Source organism: Pithys albifrons, chromosome 15, assembly GCF_047495875.1.
Source record: "Pithys albifrons albifrons isolate INPA30051 chromosome 15, PitAlb_v1, whole genome shotgun sequence".
NCBI classification, from domain to species: Eukaryota; Metazoa; Chordata; class Aves; order Passeriformes; family Thamnophilidae; genus Pithys; species Pithys albifrons.
In genome coordinates, this window is record NC_092472.1 from 8,760,493 (window position 1) to 8,784,377 (window position 23,885).

Genomic DNA, 23,885 nt, shown 5'->3' on the forward strand with positions numbered 1-23,885 from the left:
CGGGCACCCGACCCATCGGCAGCACTTCTGTGCATTCAAGTTCAACAGGAGGAAGAACTGCTTTCCATGGAGGGTGGCAGAGCAATGGCACATTTGCGTTCCTGTGTCACCTGCTTCAGGTGACCCTGCCTGGGCAGGGGTTGCGCTGGGTGATGGCCAGAGGTCCCTTCCCACCCGAGCCCTTCCGTGATTCTGTGATTACAGTGGGCTTGAACTGACACCCATCACACGCTGCCGCTCCCCTGGCCCCCGGTGCAGCCCCGCAGAGCTCCCTGCACACTCCAGTGAGGGACACAGCCCATCCATCCACCCCGACACCATTCTCTCTCTATTGGAATCAACAGCTGGAGAAGGTGATCCAGTAGAATCCAGTGCATTTATTTCTTGCAATATCTGAATGGGTGTTTTTTCAGCTTTGGATTTTAACACATACAAATTAAAGTTTGCAGGTTTAATAACAATCAGTACTAGAAGCAAATCATTGTATAAAGCTCATAGGAAAAAAAGCCAAATCCATCAGTTCTTGGTTTTCCTGGAAAAAAAAACCAAACTAAAAACCCAAGCATTCCAAATGAAGGCCTCGTGGAAGCAAGCATACCCCTGCCAGAAAAAGTTAGGAACAAGTCAGAATCAACTATCAGCATAGGCAGCTGAATTACAAGTATTCACTCTTTCTACAAGCTGCTAATTTAACTACAGACAAAGAGTTTACAGGGCCTAATTAGCCAGGGAGTTTGCCAGAAACCCACTTCCATGTCCAGGAGCACACTCAGTTTTATCCATAGTCTGGGCTAAGGAATAAAGGTGCTGATGAACCACTCACTGCTCTGCAAACCTCCTGTAACCATCAACTGTTCCAGTGCAAATCAGAGCGAGTCCAGAGCAGGCGTTAACAGTAAAACAAGGGCAATGGAAGACTCTGCCTTGGGCTCTCCCTTTCCCTCCCTGCAGTCCCAGCTGCTGGAATCCCCAAGGAAAGGTAAGAGCAACGTGAACATCAGAATTCATGTGTTGCTCTCTGTCCTTCAAAGGAAGATTGACTCACTTGGACATTAAAAATGGAGAAGCAGCTTATGGCTGTTCCTACAGGCCTAGCTGAACTACCAAAACTTCTAAATACAATCAAAAATGGCAAACACTGCTGAGCTGAGCGAGTCCTTCGCCACCTCTGTGTCCTGACCTGCTGCCCTGCCCAAACATCTCCAAGAGTTACCAAGAGCGCTGTGGGATTCGCTTGCTTCAGTTTGGATTCAGAACATACGAAGTTGACAACTTAAAGCTTTATTGTAGTTTGCAATAGTATAAACAAGAGCTGAAATTCAGTCAATGTCCATTTCTGGAAGCTTCTTCTCGGTGGCTGTGGGGGCAGTGCCCTGCTCGGGGGGGTGGGTGCCGCTCCTGGCATCTCCCTGCCCTTCCAGTGGTCCGTTGGGTTCCGTCGGCTTCTGCTCCTCCTTCGGCAGTTCCACCTTGGGTTTGGGTTTGTTGACTATGGGATTACAAATACTTGCCAATTCCTACAAAACACAGAAATAAAGCTGTGTTAGAAATGTTTTTACCTCCCCATAGTTGTTCTTTACCTTTTGACAGCATCAGTGGGATACTCAAGTTGAGAGGTGATGTTCCCCAATACGTTTGAGATTTCCTATCTCAGTATTCTCTGAGCTCAAAAAACTAGACCAATAAGCAGAAAACTTCATGGAAATACAATAGAAAAACTTACTTTAGCTTTAGCCTGTATGTCTTTTGCTTTTATAACAGGGTCCAAGGTAAGACTTCTTTTGTTCTGAAGATTGAGGTTATTGTTCATCCACTCCATGGCTTCATTCGCATTCTTCTCCACCTTTGCCACGTCGGCTTCATCGAGATGCTCGTACTGTTCATCCTGAAACAGCCAAAGCAGGAGCAGCTCTGTGAATGTTTGAGCACAAACTGCACTCTTATTTCTTCAAATTTCAGCTGCAAAATACTAAAGACCATTGAGCCAGGAGGCTGTTCTGGTTAGCAGAGAAACTGTGCTGATCCCCCGCAGCTCTGTAACCAGAGACCCAAAGCTCTACTGCTGATGGCATTCTCCCTCCATGAGGAAATCAACACCTCATTAAAAAAAGAGAGACTCAGGCTTGCAAGCCAACATCCACTGAAGAATAATCTATTAAACACTCATTAGCTCACAGGGAAGTTGCATCAGCCTTTTGTCTGAAGCAGCTTACCTATAATTCAGGCGAGATCTCTACCTTTTCCTTATATTTTCCAGAAATTAAGTATGGAAATACCTTTACTTTGAATGCATGAACAGCTTTCATGTACTGTTGGATTTGCTTCCCCAGCTCCTCAAATGCTTTTGGTCTTTCCTCCGATTCTTGGAATCTTGCCTGAATGGGCTGACCCAGAGCCTGAAACAAAGCACAAAAGATATGAAACCCCATGGAGCATTACTGTGGGTTCCCGCAAGGTTTGACAGGATACACCAATATTTCTAAACTCCTTGAAACTCTGACTCTTCACCCTTTTTCCACACAGGAAAAACTGAGCATCCCTCAACGCTGTGTTGTTACCAGTCTGTGAGAGATCTGCCCCTCACATAATTAAAAAACAGACCCCAGACAGCTCCTCACTGGAACAAAGTTCTCCAGCTCCAGTACATTCCCATGGGAATGTAAGAACCACTTACCTTCAGTTCTGTCAATTTATCAATGTATATTTGTTTGGGCTGGTCTTCCCCATCTTCATAAAGCCAATTTTCTGTATCTTCCAACTTCAGTGTGAAGCTATTCCGATCCTGAAGCAATCCACAAAAAATAGACAGTGAGATAATTTATTAGATGACAGACAGCATTAAATGATACTTGGAACCTTTCTGGAAGAGTTGTATTTTAGAACACAAACAACTCTGTCTGAAACTCTTTATCCTAAAGAAATAAAATATTCCTGTGTATGGCTTTGTGATGGAGACCAGGCCTAAGGAAGAACCACCTGACACCCACAGTTCAGATCAATATTGTCACATAAAGGGCTTGTTTTTTTCCCTTCCCATTTTCATCATCACTATATGAGAAAGTCTGAGAACAGAGTGAAACTTAACCTTAGCTAAGGTGCCATAAATGTCACCTGACATGTCCCAGTTTGGGCTCTGATGAGGGTATTGGGCTCCACTGTAATCAACAGAGATCCAGTCAGGACTCCAGAGTCATTCATCCCACCAGAATTATATTAATTACACACAAAGCTCCCCCAGTACAACAGGGAAAGTTGATTAATAATGCCAAGAGATTTTTAGGCAACCAGTCCAGATACAAATACCCACATTTAGTCAGACTAATCTCACCTATTATGTTCCTGGGTAGGGCTGTTCTGTCATTATTCTTTTAACATTAAAAATATCCTAAATACTGACAAAGAGCCAAAACAGAACAGGTTATCTTAAAATGACTGTGCAAGCACTCCTAGTCTGGAAACATGCCCTGATACCATCTGAATTGCTGCAACTGTTTTGGAAGAGAACCAGCAGTTTGTGCCTGGGCCACAGTTACCAGATTATCTTCAGAGCCAGAAAGTTTAGAAGTTATTTCTTCAAATTTAAAGTCTGAATATATAATCTAAGTAAGCATAGTATGTGATGCAGGTCAAAAGTTTTCAACTACAACTGTTCCTTGTAATACAATGTATCAGAGGACAAACCAGCAGCAATACTCACATCTTCACTGATGAATTTCTCATAAACACCGCAGAGTTTATCTCTCATTTCATATACATACTCTTCCACTGCATTCTTGGCATCGTTCCGCTCCTTCTCCAGCTTGTCCTGCATTATCATCTTACCCTGTGAAAAGGTTGTCAAATTAGTTGGCTAAAAAGTTAATTATTTAACATTTACTGCCAGGACACCTTGTTAACAAATGCTTAAGTTTCAAAAAGACTTTGCAATACTGTGATTTACAGAACTGTTCTAACACAGCACATGAATAAACACCAATTTGAGTTTTGGTGCGATATCCAAAACATCAGAGAACCATCTTGCCCCAGCTGAGGGACCTTCACCCTGATGGGTCACCTGAACCTTGCAACTGCAGGTAATTTTGGAGGTTTCCTGCAGAAACCTCTTCAGTGAGAGTTACAGCATCACTACACAAGAGGAATGTATTCTGCCTCTATGGGGCACTTGTTCACTTCAGAATTCTAACTGCATGTTTTACTGCTTTTCCTTTCCTTGACCATCCTTAACCTTGTTTAATGAACACCAACATTTCTGGAGACCAACTATTAACATTTTTATCTTGGGCAAGTAAGAGTTTACCTCATTTTCAATGAATAAGTTGAGCATATCCTTCCCTATCTGCCACACCAACTGGTTCTCAATGGGAAGGTCCACTGTTGTCGTCTTCACTTTGGCCTTCTTGGCTTGAGGTGGTTGATCCACTTTCTTGTCTTTTGAGTCAGCCTGACAAGTCTGCATTAAAAACATATTCACAGTAAACAACAACATCAATCAGTTCAAGGTGACCAGTTAAGACTTACATTAGAAAAACTGAGTTAGTGCATCTCAGCATGAGAACTAAACACTCCCTGTCATTCAGACTGAAGCCACTGAAGTCTGGGACAATCAGTGCAACCACTAACCTTTCCTGGGCACACTGTCTACATTCGTGGGTCATGGTGCTCATTGGAGAACACTTTTCTGGTATTGAAAACTAGATGATTATTTCTTCCATGAACAGGAGAGTTCCCCCATTTTATCAGTACCAGGTCACTTGACAGGTCTGCAGTTACCAGCGCCATTTATGTCCTTTCTAAAGCTCTAATCACAATAGACTACCAGTGCACTGAAATAAAAGTTCAGCTTCCAGAACTATGACAAAGGCAGCAGATATGCTCACACTCTGCATATTCTCAGGAATCTCATGAAAATGAAGGCTCAAATGCTCACATTACCTCCATTTCTTCAGACTCTGCCTTATTTTCAGGTTGGGTCTGCTGTTGTTCTTCAGCCTTTTGTTGCTCCTCATCTACTTGCATCTTCTGAAAATCAGAGAGACCGAATTTCACACATTAAGCAAATGCAGATCACTTTCAGTACTAGGCTGATCACTTTAGTTACACCTCTGATGCTCTTCTGGGCAAAAGAAACAGACTGGAAACTGAAGGAGAGTCTCAAGGCATAAACTGTGAGCTCCCAGTCTTTGCTGAGGCAAGAAACAGCTTCATGATTAACCATTTCATCCACACCTCACAGTCCTGATTTCAAGAGATGTGTCACTGGTGTAACACGCTACAATTAGTACTTAATCTCATATTTTAGTTGCTGGACATGTCTACTAATCACTACACAAGCCTTAGACTCTCCCTAGAACTTAGCCACTTGCCCACCAGAATTCTAAGATGAGAGAAATGAAGTCTGGTACCTCTTCCTCCTTTGCATGCTGATCTGTCTCCATGGGCTCCTCGTTCTCATCAGATTTATGAACCTCCACTAAAGATGCGCTTGAGACACTGAAGATGCCGTGGATATTTACTCTGACTTTGACTTTCACTTTGGAACTGGATCCATCTGTTTGAGGAGTGACCTTCTGAACCAAGAAGTGAGCTAAAGAATCCCAGAGAGAAAAAACCAAACAGATTTGATAAATCTAAGTGCTGAAGGCAAAGTAAAACCTGACTGTTGCTGACACAGTTCACTGCAATGCGCTCAGGGGATATCCAGTCCTACTCAGGTCAGACAATCCAGGTTTTACTCAGCAATGCTGGGACACACAGTTATTAGGAATTCTCTAAGGTATGCTGTAAAAGCTGGGGTTACTTTTAACAGAGCCAAAAGACTGCACAACTCTCAGTGTTCCCCTTTCAGGTTTGCTCCAACACTAAAATGCTCTCCTTGTCCACAAACTTCATGTTACTCCACTTTTTTATTGAACATTCATTTGGAAACCTGTCCCTACAGAATTTGTAGTGAGATGCACTTCCAGATTAAATAATTATACAGCAAGGTCCTGAAACATAGACAAAATTATGAATAAAGCTGTAAGCCACAGAATGGTCCTAACCTATAGCACTGTCTGGGTAAGGCAGGTCCTTGGGGGAACTGTAGTATGCCTCCAGAGTGAAGGGCTCCTTTCTGTAGAAAGTGAGGACCTTGGAAAACGGAGCAGGATGGTTCTTGGGAAAGACCTCGCAGTCACTGCAAGAGAAAGCAGAGCACCTGCTCAATATGTGTGACAATGCAGCTGGTAAGTTAACAACATGTCTCTAGATACTCTTATACCTTAAGGAAAAGCTTCTTTATGAAGTAACCAAAGACTGTCCTGACCTTTCAGATTAAGTAAGACCAGCAGCCATGTAGGAAGTGCCAAACTGCCACTCAGCCTTGATTTTGTTTTCTACTGTCATGAACTTCAGAAGTATCAAAATCTGAACTGTCACATGGGCACTGTTCTAAGGGTATTTACTCTTACTGTGTTATTTAATCTAGTCATCACCATCTAGTTTTAAGGTGCAACATGCAAGAACATTGAACTTATTTTACCTTAACCCTTCCTCTGCCGGCGAATTCCATCGCAAAGAAATAGGATACGGTATCAAATCTGTGATAGAAAACTCTCTCACTTTGAAAGCCGGGGATAAAATAGCACACTGCAAGAGCACAAGAGCCACATTACAAACATTCAGACTTGAGATGAATAGTAATTTAATTCTGCAAGTAGCTATTTATGCTGCTTAATATGTAGATTTACTCTGTGTTGAGGAAGACTAATACTGATGGACTTGGGACATGCGTAACAAGCACAGGAAGCCCTCAGCACCCTTCCTTCTCAGGCAGCTGTGACAATCTGCTCACTCCAAACATCAAAATACACAAGTTTTTCTTTAGAGTAATTGTGTTTGATTTGCTACCATTGGGCTACTGAATTTTCCGTGCCAATGTAAGAAATCAGAAATGAAATTTAATTAAAGTTACTTTTTTAGAGTGACACAGTACCAGGACTTCTGCATGTTAGAACATCAAGTTCTCTTTTTAAGCAGCTCCCAACAGGTAGTTCATATCCCTGATGGACAGAGCTGTGGGCACATATTACAGGGGATGAGAGCAAAAATCAGGTACATTCAACAGATGGCAGCACTAGTAACCACAGAGTATTTACTACTGCTTAAGCCATTCAACAATGGCCAAGTCCAGCTTAGGACACAGATTTCCCATTAGCAAGAACCTGAACTTTCATTTCCACCCATGACACCAAGCAATTGCCATATCTCAAGTTTACCAGTACTGCCATAAAAAACTAATTTCCCCGGTTTAACCCAGCCCCCCAAAGGACTCTGGAAGAGAGAACCTCGGATGAGCTTTATCAGACTCCTGGCTCCCAGCCACAGCAGAAGTTAAAGACACATTTCAACAAGTTTCACTGATCCACTGATTTGGCTCAGATAAACAGTACAGAGGAATTGCTTAAAGCTGCTGTTCTCATTCTCACAGCTGCTCTCCCAAAGCTTACTTGCATTTATTCTGCAATACACATGAAGTATCTTTCATGTTACCTGTGGACTGGCTCAAACACTTATTGCTTTCAATGAAAATACAACTAAAACAAACCACTTTTTACCTGCAGTGCACAACCTCGTGCCACAGCCTCATCTGCATTCAGAGTTGTACTGACTTCTTTGCCAAAAAATTTACTGATCTTCTCTTTTACAGCAGGGATTCTTGTGGTACCACCAACTATCTCTACTGCATAAATATCCTCCTTCTTTAACTCTAGAAAGGAGTCAGACAAGGGTTTTTACAGATTAAATGTGTCTGTTTCACATGAACACAATGACATCATAAACTAGAAGGTTTTAGACCAACCATTACTCTAAACTTGTTCTGTAAGTTTCTAAGCAGTAAGAATTTCAGATCTTAGCTTGTGTGAAAGTTTTTTAAACTCCTAAATACTAAGCAAGAAACTGTTGTTTGTGCTCAGTGCATTTGTCCAAGACCCAAAGGAAGTTTGCCCTCTGCTGTCTCTTTGCTGCATGCAGAGCACAGAGCACACACACTTACTGGCTTGCTCCAGCACGCTGCGGAGGGGCGGCTCCACTCTTGCAAGGAGGCCTTCACACATCTCTAAAAATTTGCTTCTGTTGGAAGACACAAAGATTTAACACACCATGAGCAACACTGCCAACACAACAGGGTGCCCAAACTGAAGGAATGCCACTTCAACTGTGCACTGCGTGGTTTTCTCTCCCCCAGTCCCAGCTTTACACCTTAGTATGTTCTCCCACACAGCTGGTCCCAGTAATCCAGGCACCTTTCCAACATTCACAGCCCTCCCTCCTAACTCAAGGCCACTGACCAGTCTCTATAAACATTTTCATTCTGAGCAACGTTCCTGCACATACTGTTCTTTTGATCTCCTACCAATCTCCAGTCCTAAGAGCTACTTAGTAACAAGCTTCTTTCCTGACTGAAAGGCACTCTAAAGCTTGGCTTTCTAGAGGTTCAACCATTACCTGTTCATCATTCCAGACACATCTATGTCGTTCATGAAGCACTCGATGTTCATGGGCAGATCAGAGGCATTGGCGCTCATCAGCTTTTTCAGCTTCTCACACTCCTGGTACAGCCTCAGCAGCGCCCGAATCTTGGACTTTATGTCTAGTTTGTATTTCTTTCCAAATTCTTCACAAAAGTATTCAACTAACACCTGATCAAACTTCCTGCCTCCAAGCGTTGTATCAAACGATGTAGCAAGAACCTTAAAGAAATGGAACCCTTCAGTGATAGTATGATGCAACATCACTCAGCGAAACCAATTAGCAATTAACATCAAAGCGTTGCTTTGTTTCAAATACAGTTCAACTCTGAAGCAAAGCAAGGATCACAACATCGTTGTCTCAAAAGCTAAACTGGCCTGGCCCCCCAGCCCCACCTCCCTCTCCTGGAATGAGGTGATAATTGCTTCTAAAAGACATTTAGGAAGATCTGAAAAGGCTTAACAGTTCAGTCTGTTCAGTAACTATTGCCCTGAGCAGACCATCCGTTTCTAAATTCTGCTTAGGCACTGTCAGTTTGAATCATATTCCAGTTTAATATCTGGTGCCTCATAAGGCTGGAACATGCTCACACCACGCTAAAAATAAAACAGGAAGAGAATAAATGGTATTAACGTTTGCAAAGAGGTCCTTGCTTTTGATGGAGGAGTTATTTGCAAAGAGCACCTTCAGCCCATCCACCTCAGCTGACTCTGCTTTAGAAACATGCTGGGAACTGATTTTTTAAGGAGCAGAAATCAGTCAAGTATCACATTACCCTCAGTTCACCCTGAGAATGGCTTTGGTCTCCACACTGTCCAACTGCCTGGCTGCCCAGCCCTCTGTTCTACACCCAGAACAGTCTCCAAGTTTAAAGGACAAATCCAAGTAACACAAAGTAGGACACCTTTCCTCACAAAACAGCTACTACAAAACTAACGTTTTCAGAACACTTCTCATTTTGCTACCCCATGCTTTAAAATTTGCACCTGTTTCTCTGGTCAGCCAAGAGGAAGTTACTGGAACTGCCAAGTCCAAAAGCCACTAAGGAATGTCAGCATTTGCTGGAAAACAGCAATGCTTTGGCAACACACACCAGACGTGCATTGCCACTTGCTCAGCTTCCACTGGCAGCCTAAAGCAATTAAAATGTTTTTACTCTTTTACATGAGGTAAAAAATGTCTGTCACACCTTATTCTAGGAATCCCTGCATTATTAATGCTGTATCTCATGACTGGAGTATTTTTGAAAGCACCATGCAGTCAGATATGGCAATTTCTGAATAAACCATTTAATCCAGGTTTTTTATTCTTTGCCAAAGCCTGCTGATTAAGGCATACTTACTTCCTCCACACAATGCTCAAAAGCTCTCTAGTTCCCTGCCCTACTTTTCACTCCAGACAAAGTGCAATTTTAAGAACATGAATGGAGCTGTCTGGACACACTCCTGTGAAGCCAGGCAGGCTTGCCTGCCACAGTCCCTGATGTGCTGATGAAACGTGCTACAGGTAATTTAAATGCAAGTGTAACAGATTGTTTACTTTCAGTTTGCCTTTGTTGAATGCACAAACAGAAACTTGATACGCAGAATGCCCCATATCCACAAAAACAACATTCCGTGGCTTCTCTTCCAAGGCAGGCAGGTCTTGCTTATAGATCCCATAGGCAAGGGCAACTACAGAAATAAAAGTACAGTTAGGACATTCAGTTTTGTGATTGCTCAAGAAGTGGTACAATGAAATACTAATACTGTTTACTGATGTAACTCTCAAGCTACAGACACTGATCTTATTAAACAAGATTCCCAATGCTAAAGAAACATGGAAGAACATTAAACAGTATCAGCCCTTCCTTTGGCTGCATTAAAACAGATATTCAAGTAACAGCTTTATATCTCTATAAAGCAATGAAAAAGCAGTGGAGAGCTTAAGAAACTTTATTATCAACTCATCTGTTTTAATTCTAATTCCAGAGAGCAAGGATCTCTGGCAGAGAAACAGCCCCTTTATCCAATACAACCACAACACTGAGAGAGGGCGAGGAAGGAATTACCTGCAGTTGTTTCATTTATTAGTCTCAGACAGTTGAGACCAGCAATCTGTGTAGCATCCATCACAGACCTCCTCTCTGCATCTGTGTAGAAACAAGGAACCTGCAAGGGGATCAGAGTGCCAACATTAACATTCACCAGGGACACCCTCAGTGAACAGGCACAGGTGAGCACAGTCAGTTGGCAGAGCAGGGCTGCATCATTCAAACTCAGTGTCCATTTCAGGTGTGGTAGAGAAAAAGGAAAATAATATTACAAAGTTACTTTTTGTGAATCTTTTTTCATTCCATATCACAAGCCACTCACCTCAGAGAAAATAACCAGAAATAGGTAACAAGTATTATTTATGGTGCTAATTAGCAGCATAAGTAAGACCATTAATGACATAAGACTAGTTTTGAAGAAGAGATGTAAGATTCAGTTTAAACAGAAAAGACACCCGGATAGTCACGTTTAATGGGCAATTTAATCAGAGTTAATTTAATAGTGCAATCAGTTTATGATAGTAAGTCTTACATGTTCTGTTGTATCACATACTTACAGAAACAACACAGTCAACCACAGGCTTCTTAAGCGCATTCTCAGCGGTCTCCTTTAACTTGGTAAGAAGCATTCCTGTCACCTGCTCAATAGTAAAGTTTCTTTCTTCTTCCATATACATGGCCTTCAAATAAAATTGTGCACACACATTAAACTGCAGTAAAGCCCATGCACCATTCCCATTATCAGCCTTTCATTCCCTATTAAGACTTTCTATTGAAAAGAGAACAGAAACTACAGTGAGCAGATTCAAAATAAAAAGATAAAAGGAAACTTTATCAGTTTCCTCCTCTGGCTCTTTCTCAAACATGCCAGACTTACCTTGATGCCAGTTGAGCCTGTTGGCAGCTGGACAAGTTCATAGGCAAGGCTTGCTTTTTCAGCTTGAACAAAGGGATCTGAGAATGCACGACCATGAAATCTTTTAAAACTTTGTACTGTATTCTTTGCATTTGAAATAACCTAGAGGAAAAGAAATCTTTAATACAACGTGGCAGGGGAACATCTGAATTGCAAACAGAAGACAGGGTTTTGTTCTCATGCTTCTCTTTCCAGAATATTTTCTCATTTGTATCTCAATAGTACCAGGGCAGGTGCTGGGAGGCAACTTCCCTCTGGTTGCTCAGGGAACCTACAGGAATTTGAGATGCAAAGTAAATGTATGCTAAAAACTGAGCCAAGAGTCTATGAAATATTGATTACAGGGGCACTCAGTTTTCACAGTTCAGTCTTTACAGCTGTCAGCAAAGTCTCTTTCCCATTTACCAGTTTCCTGCCCATACGTGTCCCTGGTGCCCAGTCAGTTATTCCCCAAGTACAACAAGCACATGGATGTGAACTCCAGCTCACCCCACGTGCACAGGACAATCAGCACAGACACTCCCACAAAACAGCTCAAGGACCTCGGCATGAACATGAAGCTTTAAAAAGTCAGGAGGGCCCCAAGATGACACTCCCAACGTAACTTAACTGACAGAGGGCAGATTGTCTTTTATTCATAGCAGAGATCAGCGCAAACGGGGAAGTTAAAAGTCATCACAGATTGTTTCATGTAGTTCAAGCAAAATGAATTCTTTCACTGACATCAAGAGCAAGAAAACCACAGTCACTGACAGCAGACAAGCACGTTCCACACAGCATTTACCTGGATTCAGTTTCAGCCAGGGGTCTATTTCCTAACCTGGGTTTGATGTTCTCTAGGTTTAGTTTCTGCAGGACATACCTCACCTCTATTGGGCTCTGTGCCAATGGATTTTGTTAAGCTAAGCAGACACTCAATTCCAGAAAAAAACAGCTGTGTTTGGTTCTAGTGCAGTTGTGCTGTTCTTGAATAACATGGCTGTGTCCAGGGGTTTCTGAATTCTATACAATGAATCTTCATGTATCTCTAGGCTTTTCGGCTAAGAAAAACCAACTCTTTGACTACTCACTTCCTGTGGAAGACTTGAAAAAAAAATAACTTTTATAGGGGTTTCACAGCAACATAAAATATGATACAGCAGGACTTAAATCACACAAGCCAATCCAGCCAGGTTAACTTCTCCTCAGCCTTTAAATCACATGTACCTGCCTACTGCAGCAGAAACTCAAACTATGGGCAAGAACGCCCCACGGGTGCAATTTAGGTTGCAATTCAACCACAGAGAGTCAAGAAAACGGTATTTATTTACACTGTAGTATGTCCCTTTTCTGCCAAAATCATGGACTTAAGAGAATTCTATAGAATGTAGTCACATAATTAAAAGCCAACACAAGCACAGGGACTGGAAGAAGCCAAGGCAGGGTGAAACACCACCACTGAGCTTCAGAATTTACATTTGCAACTTAAAAAATTTCAGTATTTATCACAATTTCTCAAGAGGCACAGATTTGGTACATTTCATTGGTGCAAGGACCAAGGCTGAGATTTCTGTCACAGATGACAAAGCGGCAGCACACGCTGAACAGCTGAAGGGAGCTCAGCTGTTCCTGAGTTATGGGCACACCAGGACACAGCTCAGAGACATCTGTGCTCTGCAGGGGCACAACCCACGTCCTGCTGAGCTGGTTCTCGGCCGCCCAAGCTGCTCTGACCCACAGCACACGCTCACCTGGCTTTTGGCTGCAGCCCCAATGGAGCGGTTCTTGGGCCCAAAGGATATGCAGGACCTGCAAGGGGAGGAAAGAGCTCGGTCAGGGACTGGCACGGCTGCTCTGCACATCACTTTGGTACAAGGTGCTGATACTGCTGAGAATATCACTGGTCCAACTAATATCATTTGGTCCATTTAGAGAGTTGGTCTCCCTGCAATGTAACCCTGTAGTGTTCCGTGGATTGTGGAAAACCAGGCACTCTAATTCCAGTTGGAACAGCAACGCTCCCCATCACAGAACAGCACCATTCCCAAGCCTGTTCGTGCTCATTGACGGTTTCCATCCCAGCGCTACCTGGGCAGACAGCCCTTACCTCACTAATCACCCGTGTATCTCAGCCACCCAAAGATAAGCTGGTTGCTGATAACACAGCAAATATTTGACTGTGCAGAGGGCAAACATGAATTAAATCAGATATTAAGGAAATCATTCCTACACGTCTGTAGCAGATGCTAACTAAGCTTTCCAATTTTAAGGCAAACCCTTCAAGGTAGGAACAAAAAGCCTGGAGAAACAGGTTGGTGTTTGAGTTCCATCTGTACCCACTGAAATAATGTGGATTACAGAAAGAACAATCCCACTTTACTCCCCACTGCTGGGTGGCAGCCTGCAGTCCTGGATAAAGAAATCCTCTGTCCTGGAAAAATTCTTGGGCTGATTAAGCCTCTTGATTTACATATTTAACAAACTGTAGGAGCCCTGACAAAGTGAAATCCAGCCCTCTAACCCAAGTTCCTCACACCACTGAGGCAAACTGAGTGGGGCAAACCTGCCATTAGCGAGCAGGTCTTTGCCATTCACACAACACCCCAGCAGTGTCATTAAACTGCTCCCCACGCAGCAGGGCAAGAATCTGCTGTACAGCAGGGGGATGCCACAGGGCTGCCACAGGAAACACATTCCAGCTCAGCCTGAGCTTTGGAATTGGGTGTTCCAAGCAGGAACCATCAAAACCATAACTGAAGATTGGGGTGATATAATTGCATTGGATTTGTATCTTCTTCCAATTTACTAATAACATAATAAATGAAACAATGCCTGCCCCAAAGCGTGTGTTGCAACAGAATTAACATTTCTGAGCAAATCTGTTGTTGTTTGAAACAACAATTTAGATTAATAGAAAGTGGGAAGTTTGTGCTCTGCACACCCCAGACCCACAGCAAGGGAACAGGGGGCAAAAACTGAAGAAACCCCAAAGCAGGAAGTTGATTATGAATTTACTCTGGTCTCCTGAAAGGAATTATGGACATGGACATGAACTATTGCCTTTCTCCTGGACAAAACAAAATATCCAGCTCCTTCCCCGTAAATTCACAAAGGAACAGCCCCTCACCAACACAGATCCAGCACTTTGGATCAGAGCCCTGGGGAGGGATGAGGGACCCAGCACTGAGGGGAGTGAAACTGGGGAGAGGGAGGGAGGGAGGGAAGAATTTCCAGACAGGCTATTCCTCAAATCAGTTCACAGGAACCAGAGTTAACTCATTAAATACAAATTACACCATTACACAACTTCTGGAGGCTGAATAACTCACCACTGCATTTTAAGTAGAAACCATCACAGTGAAGGTCATCAGAGGACTAATGGAACTATTTTGGAAAGCTCAAAATCTCTGCTCAGCACACCTGCGGGCACCACCTCACCCTCCCTCCCACCGTCACTTCCTGGGCAGATCCTCTGTCCCCTCCCAGCTCATTTTCTCTGCACTGACAATCAGCACCAGCCCCAGGTCGGTCCCAATGCTTCCATTTCATCCAAGTCCCCTCATCCTTTTGGAAATAAACCACCTGATTTTTTCCTCTCCATTTTCAGTAGCTTTTTCTCTACCACTTTTCCGTACTCAAAAGCAAACATGTTTTGCTCAGCTTTGGGATGTAAAAGTTCCAATTTCAAGTCCCAGAGCTGAGAGCTGGGAATCACCTGTGCCACTGAGCTCATACAATGCACTCCGTGGGCTTTACTTTAATAATACAAATTACTGCAATAACACAAATGAGCCAAACCTTCCCAAAATGTGGAAGTCGCCACAGAAAACAGTGTTTAATCCTGGGCCAGTCTCTGGGGACTTCTCCTACTCCAAGAACTGCCCAGCACTGACTTTTTGAACCAAGTTTCTGTTTCCAAAGCACTCAAAAATCACCCAGAATTTCTTTTAACAGACAGCTCTGCTTACAGAGTGGTTCTCTGCATTCCTCAGAACAGCACCTGGAGATTAAGGCCCATTAAAACCCCCTCATTGTCATTATGGTCATTTCTTCCAATTTCACTTCAGCCTCCCATAACTCAATTATTTCCCAAGAGATGCACTGTGTGAGTTATTTTATGTAGCTCATCTCCCTCAGTGTGGGAATTTGTGCTCATATCTCAAATATATTTACATTTATCAGCAGAATTTCAACCCCCTGAGGGCCAAATATCTGGAGCTATTGGAGGGCAGCTTTGACATTCTCTACACTGAAGTTTCCCCAGCACATCCAACCTTTAAAGTTCCACATGACTGAGAACACTTCTGAGACCTCCAGATACTTGAGCACATGTGCTGAATTCAGAATTTCCTTCTCGGTTTGTTCACTGCTCAGACACAAGAGCAAACAGAGCTGGCATTGTCTCACCAGCAGCAAGGTCACTCTCTGCCTCGGGGCTTTCTGAAGGGATGTGAGGGATCTAAAAAAAACCTCAAACACGCCAAGATAATGCAACTGTCTCCCCAAGACAGCGATTTACTTCAGGGTCTGCTTAAACAAAGCCATACTACAACAGGGAAAGCTGCAGAAACACTTCTAAGACACCTCTCCCAACAGTTCCACTCCCAGTTTTATTTTGCCATTAATTTGTAGAAGAGTTTCGTCCCAGTTCTCTCCTCCTTCGGAAGTTTTATTCAACAGAGGCAATGGACAATCTTCTCCAGAAACGTGCTGGGAGGGCTCATCGTATGAGCAGGGTTTGGATACAGTGACCACATCGAATAGTGGGATCAGAGAATGGTTTGGGTTGGAAAGGACTTAAAGCCCATCCAGTTCCACCCCCTGCCCTGGGCAGGAACACCTTTCACTCTGCCAGGTTGCTCCAAGCCCTGTCCAGCCTTGCCTTGGGATGGGGCAGTCACAGCTTCCCTGAGCAACCTCTGCCAGGGTCTCACTGCCCTCACAGAGAATTTCTTCATTTACCTCACCTAAAATTCCCTTCTGTCAGTTTGAACCTTATCCTGCTGAAGAATATTATCCTGCTTATTCCTGATGAAGAATCCCTCTCCGGCTTCCTTGTAGGTGCCTTCAGACACTGGAAAAGGCTCTGAGGTCTCCACACAACCTTCTTCTCTCCCGGCTGAACAGCCCCGACTCTCTCAGCCTTTTCTTCCACTGGAAGGTGTCCCTGCCCATGGGCAGGCGGTGAAACTAGATGAGCTTAAAGGTCCATTCCAAGCCCTTAACACCGTCTCTGCGATTCCGTGAAAGGCAGGGAGCAGAGCGGGTGCCCCGTATCTGCAATGCTTTGCCGCTTGTCTCTAAGCCCTTCACACTCCGCTCCTCACGGGCCCGCCGCTTCCCTCCCTCCCCGGCCCCGCCGCGCCGGGCCCCGTGGGCGCCTCCCCGCCGCCTCAGCGCGGCTCCCCGGCTCACTCACGGCGTGCTGCGGTCGCTGTACTCGTTGGCGACGGTCTCGATGCCGCCGGCTCGGGCCACGGCCACGTAGCAGCTCTGGAAGCCCAGGTCGATGCCCACCACGGACATGGCGGCGGCGCTGAGGGGGGAGCGCGCGGGCCGCAATTCTCGAAAGATCCCGTCGGGCCGCGCCGGGCGGCGCTGAGGGCGGCGCAAATCTCGCGAGAGCTGCGCGCGGGGGCCGGGGGGGGCGGGCTGAGGGACCGCCTGTTCCATCCAGGGAAAGTTGTTCCCTTGAAAAGTTGTTCCCTTGCAAAGTATTCCAGGAATGGGACACAAAGGCCGTAGAGTCACGACTTGGCAGCGCTGCAGAGGTTGCTGAGTTATTCCCCTGTGGCTCTGAGGCTGGGGGTGCCGCAGGAAAGCCGTTCAGTGAAGCTTTTCCCCCCCTCGTGGTGTAACGACCTGAGGGTGACGGATGGGGATGGATGGAAACAGCTCTCCATGAGATGTAATAATAATAAAATTACAGTTTATTGAAAGGCAGCTTTTGCAGAAAAGGACTTAAACTAGTCCTGAATAATCATCTCTTGCAGTCCAGACAGGTGTCCAAGGCCAGGTTGGAGGGGCTGGGCAGCCTGGCCTGGTGGAAGGTGTTCCCACCCAGGGCAGGGCTGGGCTAAATAGAATCATGGAATGGATTGGGTTGGAAAAGACCTCCGAGATCATCAAGTCCAACCCTGGGTCCAACTCCAGTCCCTTTACCAGATCATGGCACTCAGGGCCACGGCCAAGCTCAGTTGAAAAACCTCCAGGGATGGGGAATCCACCCCCTCTCTGGGCAGCCCATTCCAATGCCTGAGCACTCTCCATGGAAAGAATTTTTTTCTGATCTCCAACTTCAACTCCCCCTGGCAGAGCTTGAGCCCATCGTGCCCCCTTGTCCTATTGCTGAGTGTCTGGGATGAGCTTTAAGGTCCTTTCCAACCCAGACCATTCTGCCATTCTGTGTTCTGGTGTTTCCTGAATTACAGAAGAAAATCCAAGGCTGGGTTCATTGTTTCATAGTTTGAGAATGTGTTTAAAAGTCATTGTGGTTCCAACTATGCAGCTTCAGCTGCTGCCAGTAAAATCTGGCACATGATTTTTTTATACCCAGTGGGATTTACAGTAAAGTCAGCCTGTAATCAACACATAAAATTTTAATATTATTATATCTCATTGGGCCACTCTCCCTGTAGTTTGGATGTGTGTAGCTGCATCGTGTTTTCCAGGGCAGTGTTTGGCCACCAAGTGCTTTGTGGGTGTGCTGAAGAAAAGTCCTTTTATGGATCAGGAATTCCTAAAAAGCTAAATAAAATTAAAAAAAAAAAAAAAAAAGAAGTTCCAGCACATTCCATGGTCCCAGTGGTGGTGGGAGAAATGGACACCCAGCTCAGGGAAGGCTCTGCCGAGGGGAATGTTTTGGGATGAAACCACGGGGGAATGGTGGATTCCTCCTAACACAAACCTAATTCTGAGACTTCCATCCGTGGATCTGGTGCAATGGAATGCTTGGGAATGCTTTAAATTCTGATATAAAACATGCCAAGAGTACGTCAGTGCCGTGTGTTATAAACAGCACGTTACCAAGTTCCCAGTGCTGTATTTACATCCCTGCTCCTTGTTTTAGTGACACAGAAAACACGTGGTGGAGAAATCCAATCTTCCAGGCAGGAAGGACTCGCCCCAGAGCGGCTCTGGCAGCTGCTGGTGGGCTGGGAATTGCATCACGGTGCTAATGACAGGATATTAATGAGGTGTTTGACCTCGGCCGTCCTTGAGCACAGGGCGAGGTGCCAAGGAGAGGAATTGGCCGCTGCTCCGTGTGGGAATATTGTACAACCCACAGCACCAGGAACCCAGTCTGCTCTTACATTTTTCACTTTCCTTTTGAAAGGCAGAGCCAGGAGGCAGAGTCTGGAGCCAGAGGGGATCTGTGTCTGGGTGCCCCGATGTGACCGCTGACCCTGGGCTGGGACACGGCCCTGGGACTTTGCCAGGGATTCTGCCCTCAGGAGGGAGGTGGGGGAGAGAGGCCCTGCCAGCCCAGACAGTTCTGGTCACCACATACAGCCTTCAGCCAGGCTAAAAATAAATAAATCAACCCAAACCCTGAGGAGTTGTGATGTAGTCATCAAAGTGAAGCAGGTCCCACAGTTCTCCCCACTCTATTTTCTGAACGTTTTTTCTTGTAAGAAGTGAGACTTCTAGTGTACAAAACATGAGCAGACTGTTGTATCTATTTCTAAGCAATAATTAGGATTTGATGACAGCTGAAAGACACGCAGCTTATCCTGAACTTCTGTAATATATATTCTTTAATAAGCTTTATCTTTCCTTCCCTGGTGAAGAGTGATTTGCAGAGAGAGAGCAACTGTGAATGGAACAGCAAAGCACCCTCAGGGGTAACTCAGCTCAGGGAATGTACTCAAACTGTGATGATAATGTGGTCCAAAACTCATGGCTGTTTTTAAAGTAGGAATAAGTTGGTGTTGATGTCTGTGACACCATCCCAGTACTCAGAGCTGCAAAGGGGTGTCCTGTGGCCTGGCAGGTGTTACAGGTTTGTCACCCTCAAAAACCAGGGGAATAAAAAACGGGTAAAGACTGATGTTAATTTGTGCGCTATGAGTGATTTTATTTGTTTTTCAGAGTATCCACTTCGTGCTTTTTTCAGTGCTTTGCTCAACCTGTGCCTTGGTTTGTCCTGATCTCAATTTGTAGCCCCAAGACTTTCCCAAAACTTACTCATCCAGGGAGCTTCACAAATAAATCCTTGCCTGGCACATTTCACATCCTCCTTTATGATCTCTAAGCAAAACAGGTACATCATTTCAGTGCCTGCTTGCTGCAAATCTCCCACCACAGGGTGTCCCAGTTCCCCCAGCACCTCCAGCCTCAGTTTACAGTTCATCCCAACTCCAGGTCAGTCTTGCAATTCATTAATGAAGGGCCAAGCACGACCACAAATATGGGCTTAAAATAACCCCTGGCTGGTGCCTGTCACAGGCTATTCTTTGGGCTGCTGGAAATAGCCCTTGCACATCACCCAGTGTGTGGTTCATTGGCTATTCTGGGATATTCAAATAGAAATGGGCTTTGTGATCCCCTCAGCTGAGGGATCTGGGATATAAAGTTTCCCAGAGCTCGGATATGAATCGTGCTGCACATAACCCAGTTCTCTGAAATCCCACCTCTCTGTGCCTCCAAAGGTTCCCTGGGAGTCGAGTTCCACCAGTTCTGTTACCTCCAGAATTTGCAGGGAAATAAGTGCTGAAAAGGTAAATCTCCCTTTTATTCTGCCTTCCATAATTTTCCATCGAACTTGAAAGATAATTAGATTTCCTGTGTTTACAAATTAAGCCATCAGAGCTGGATGTCTGCCCATCAAACCAACCCCAAACCAGCCAACTGAACATTCCCAAAGAAACATAATAAAAGCAAATAGAAAAAAAGGAGAAAAACGGCTACAAAAACAATGTTGGAAAGTGATGGCTGTTGTAACAACAAAGGCATAAGTCTAAGGAATATATAAATTATTTGAAATAATGCTTTGCTCCTGGATGTTGTGTATTACACACACATCATCACTGGATAATTAGGGCTAGTTCATAATTTTCATGTATTTCCTAACACTGGAAATTAGTGCCCTGGGGCAGCCTGTCTGAATGGGGTTTGAGCATGTGAGATCCTCCTCAGCCTGTGGGACCATGGAATGTGGCAGGAAAATGTGAAAGGCTTCATTTGGACAGGGTGTAATTCCTGTGTCAGCCTCCCTGTGGAATTCTGGGGCACTGAGTGGAGCTGTGAGTCCATAGACAGAATTTGAAACTTATTGATGAAGTAAAGGTGGGTTCATCTGATTTCAAGGTATTTGTGTATGTTAAAGAAAGTGTGTGTGTTAAAGAAAGTAACACTATAAACACTCCATGTGAGTGTACAGCCCTTCACAGAGTGCAAGACTTTAGGAGAGCAATTTTTGACTTGTGATTACATTTATTCATGTGACAAACAATTATCAGTGAAAGACTGTGTGATCCCAGCGAATGGAGTAGTGAGGCTGCAATTAAGTTCAGTGACACAAAGATTAACGTCATGGACACCTGGACTAAGAGCAAAAAGCTGGAAGCACTTCAGTAGGAAATAATGACAGAGGAGATTGACCTGCACCTGACGTGGCTGGTCAGGAGTGGAAAGCAAACACATGAGGAGGGGAATAAGTAATTAAACCAAGGAGCAGCTGGTAACAAATGGATAAATCAGCTGATCACCCATAAATTAAACCAGAAAGCAGGGGTATCCTGGAGCAATTGGAGCAATCAAGCTCTGGAAGGTCTGCCAAGGAGAGCTGGGAGAAGGAAGCAGAGTTAAATGTAGATCAGCTTAAGCTGGGATTCTGTGAAACAGTTCCCACATAACTGGAGGCAGCAGCAGCACCCAAGGGGTAACTCTGAGCTCTGTCATCCCAGAGCACGCAGATCCCAACAGAGGCAGGACTGAGGCCACAGTCTGTCCTTGCTGTGCCCTTTTCCATGGGGGCAGTGCTTGTGCTGCTCATGGACGGAGAGCTGGGGCCATGAGCCCATCTCAGATGGGTGAAAGGCTGTGCATGGGAGCTCAGCCCCGATTTTCTCCTTGCAGACTCTCCACAAGCCTCCTAAAAGTTCCAGAGTTTTGTGTGCTGTGCACACACGTGTGGTGTTGGTGACAGCCTTTCCCTCTCCTTGCATTTGGATTGGGAGCCCCATCCCACATCCACCATCTGTGGCTGAGGCTCCTGTGAACACAGAGGCTGCTGGCGCTGTGCCCGGGAATGGGAAACATTGGAATTAGCTCTGGATCCACATCACCCATTCCAGTGACACACTTAGTGATGTGACCTGCCACAAACCGCACACAGGTGACGTCCCTGCTACTTCAATGTGATTTACACTCCACTGGGAGACATTTGGGATCTGGTGACACAGGGATGTGCTCAGTGTTTGCCAAATGTGAGCTGAGGATCCAAAAATAGGGCAGAGCTTTCCAGGCTGGAGCAAGGAACAGTGCCCAGCAGGCACTGGCTGAGGGCACAGTCAGGATAACCAGCCCATAGCAAAGCTCCCCCCTCTTGGACAGGGGTGTACGTGCCAACCTCACAGCTCATCAATTTAATTAACTTAAATACATTCTAATAGCAAAGCCTATTTTTTTCTTTTAATTTCAAAGAGAGACGTGATGGAGTGTCCACAGAGATTACAGATTTTGGGGGTTCATTATACCTCACATTACTTTTACAACAGCTGACCTAGTGAAGACTAATCTGGTTTCAGGCTCCACAAGGTTCCTTCAAGAGAACACCAAGTAATGGTTCAAATCAGTTCTATCCTTTTCCTTTCAGCTGTACCATCCTTTAACTGTCTGTTTATATGGTGGATGCCAACAGAGTCTGGAATTATGCAAGCCTGGAATTTTAATACATAGAACTATGTCTGCTTTTAGTTACTGATACAAACATTGAGTGTCTGCATTGATTTTACTAGAACAGACCTACATCCAGACTGGTATTAACTTTAGATGTATTATAAATACTTTTATTTTTGCCAGATCTTCCCTTATCTACTAAGTAGTTGAAACAAATCCTTTTTGGGACTCTGCTGGAAGAGGAGACCCTTTTCACCACACAAATATCATGTCAGCAATGAACAAGAGTGTTCAGCAATTTATGCTGCAAGGAAAATGCACAGAGGAGGGAATGGGGGAGCCCATCTTGCTTGGGAACCTGAGGCATTAAAACATAAAGATTTTGAACTTGTGTTGCTTTATTTTATGCCTAGGCAGGGATTCCCATATTTCTGCTTCTCATAAGCAAGTCATCTGAAATATCCCAACAGATGGGATCTTACGTGGGGTTCCCTCCCCTGATGTTCTAAAAGATGCTGATCCCTGAAATCTCCATCACAACGTGGGGAACCATCACAGAAATGGTGTCCAGGCAGTGGGAGGTGGGAGTTTTGCTCAGGGCCCAGCAGGGACCCTGTCCATGCCCAGGGGCACTGCAGAGGGTGCTCCTTTCACTTGCCTGTTCTGGGTTTGTTTTGTGGTGAAGAACATTGGAAAGAAGAGGAACAGTGGGATTTTCATGTTTTTAAGTTGATGGGTTTTTAAGGAAGGCTCTGTAGGTGAGATGTTCCATTAGGCCAATCAGTGTTTGGAAAAGGGAGAAAAGCTTTGAGAAAAACCTCCTTTGAATGTTTTCAGTATTTGGTTCAGTAACCCCAGCTGGATTCAGCCCTAGATGGAACACACAACAGCCCAGAGCTGTTCCAGACTTCCCAGTAACCCTTTCCCTCGGGTCCTGTTGTGCAGCTCCACTGCCCCCAACACCCTGCCCTGCTCTTGGGTTTCCCTCTGGAGCTACAGGTGTGCCATTGTTTCCTGGGAAATATGAGGTTCTTACCTGGAAATTCAAACTCCAGGTGTGCTGGCAAGAGAATTGCATTGGGAAAAGCTTTAATTAGAGACATAAAACCTGGTTTGGTAATATCATTCCTTTCAGATATTTTATTTGATACTTTCTGATATCTTACATTGTGTCTGTGTGGTTAATTTTATTTATTTTCATCTTTTTAATTATTAATTAATTATATCTGTGTCCAACTTGAACTTCAACTTGGCAAATGGGTAACAGTTCATTTATTTCACTCAGTGCCTGTTTATTGCCTCTTGTGCCAGTGACAGGATAGTTCTGAATTAATACTGAAAATGGTGGGATACAAAGTACCCCCAGGATATTAATGGGATATAAAGTACTTCCAGGGTACTAACAGGAGGAATAATCACAATTCAGCATTAAAAATACTTTCCTGATGATTTTTTTCACAAAAATTAAGATATCATTTTAAAACTGATCCTGTGAGAGAACAATGACTTTTGACAAAGCCAATACATGGAGCCACATTCCTTGTGGCCCTTCCTTGGCTGCCCTGCTCGTTCCAGCTGGCACACATTCCCGAGGAGTGCCTGCCA

General features: G+C 44.5%; 1 protein-coding gene across 1 annotated transcript; it reads right to left on the bottom strand.

Annotated features, from left to right (window-relative positions):
• Positions 1–357: 357 nt before the first annotated feature.
• HSPA4 (heat shock protein family A (Hsp70) member 4) lies at positions 358–17,020 on the bottom strand. Its single transcript, XM_071569915.1, has 19 exons — positions 16,858–17,020; positions 13,190–13,247; positions 11,421–11,561; positions 11,101–11,223; positions 10,562–10,661; positions 10,051–10,184; positions 8,488–8,732; positions 8,036–8,112; positions 7,596–7,747; positions 6,521–6,627; positions 6,042–6,175; positions 5,403–5,584; positions 4,933–5,019; positions 4,298–4,450; positions 3,698–3,823; positions 2,675–2,782; positions 2,277–2,396; positions 1,724–1,885; positions 358–1,517 (listed from the first exon to the last, which is right to left on the bottom strand). Exons 1-19 carry the CDS (start codon positions 16,962–16,964, stop codon positions 1,320–1,322), a joined length of 2,514 nt encoding a protein of 837 aa, XP_071426016.1. The 5' UTR covers positions 16,965–17,020; the 3' UTR covers positions 358–1,319.
• Positions 17,021–23,885: the final 6,865 nt, after the last annotated feature.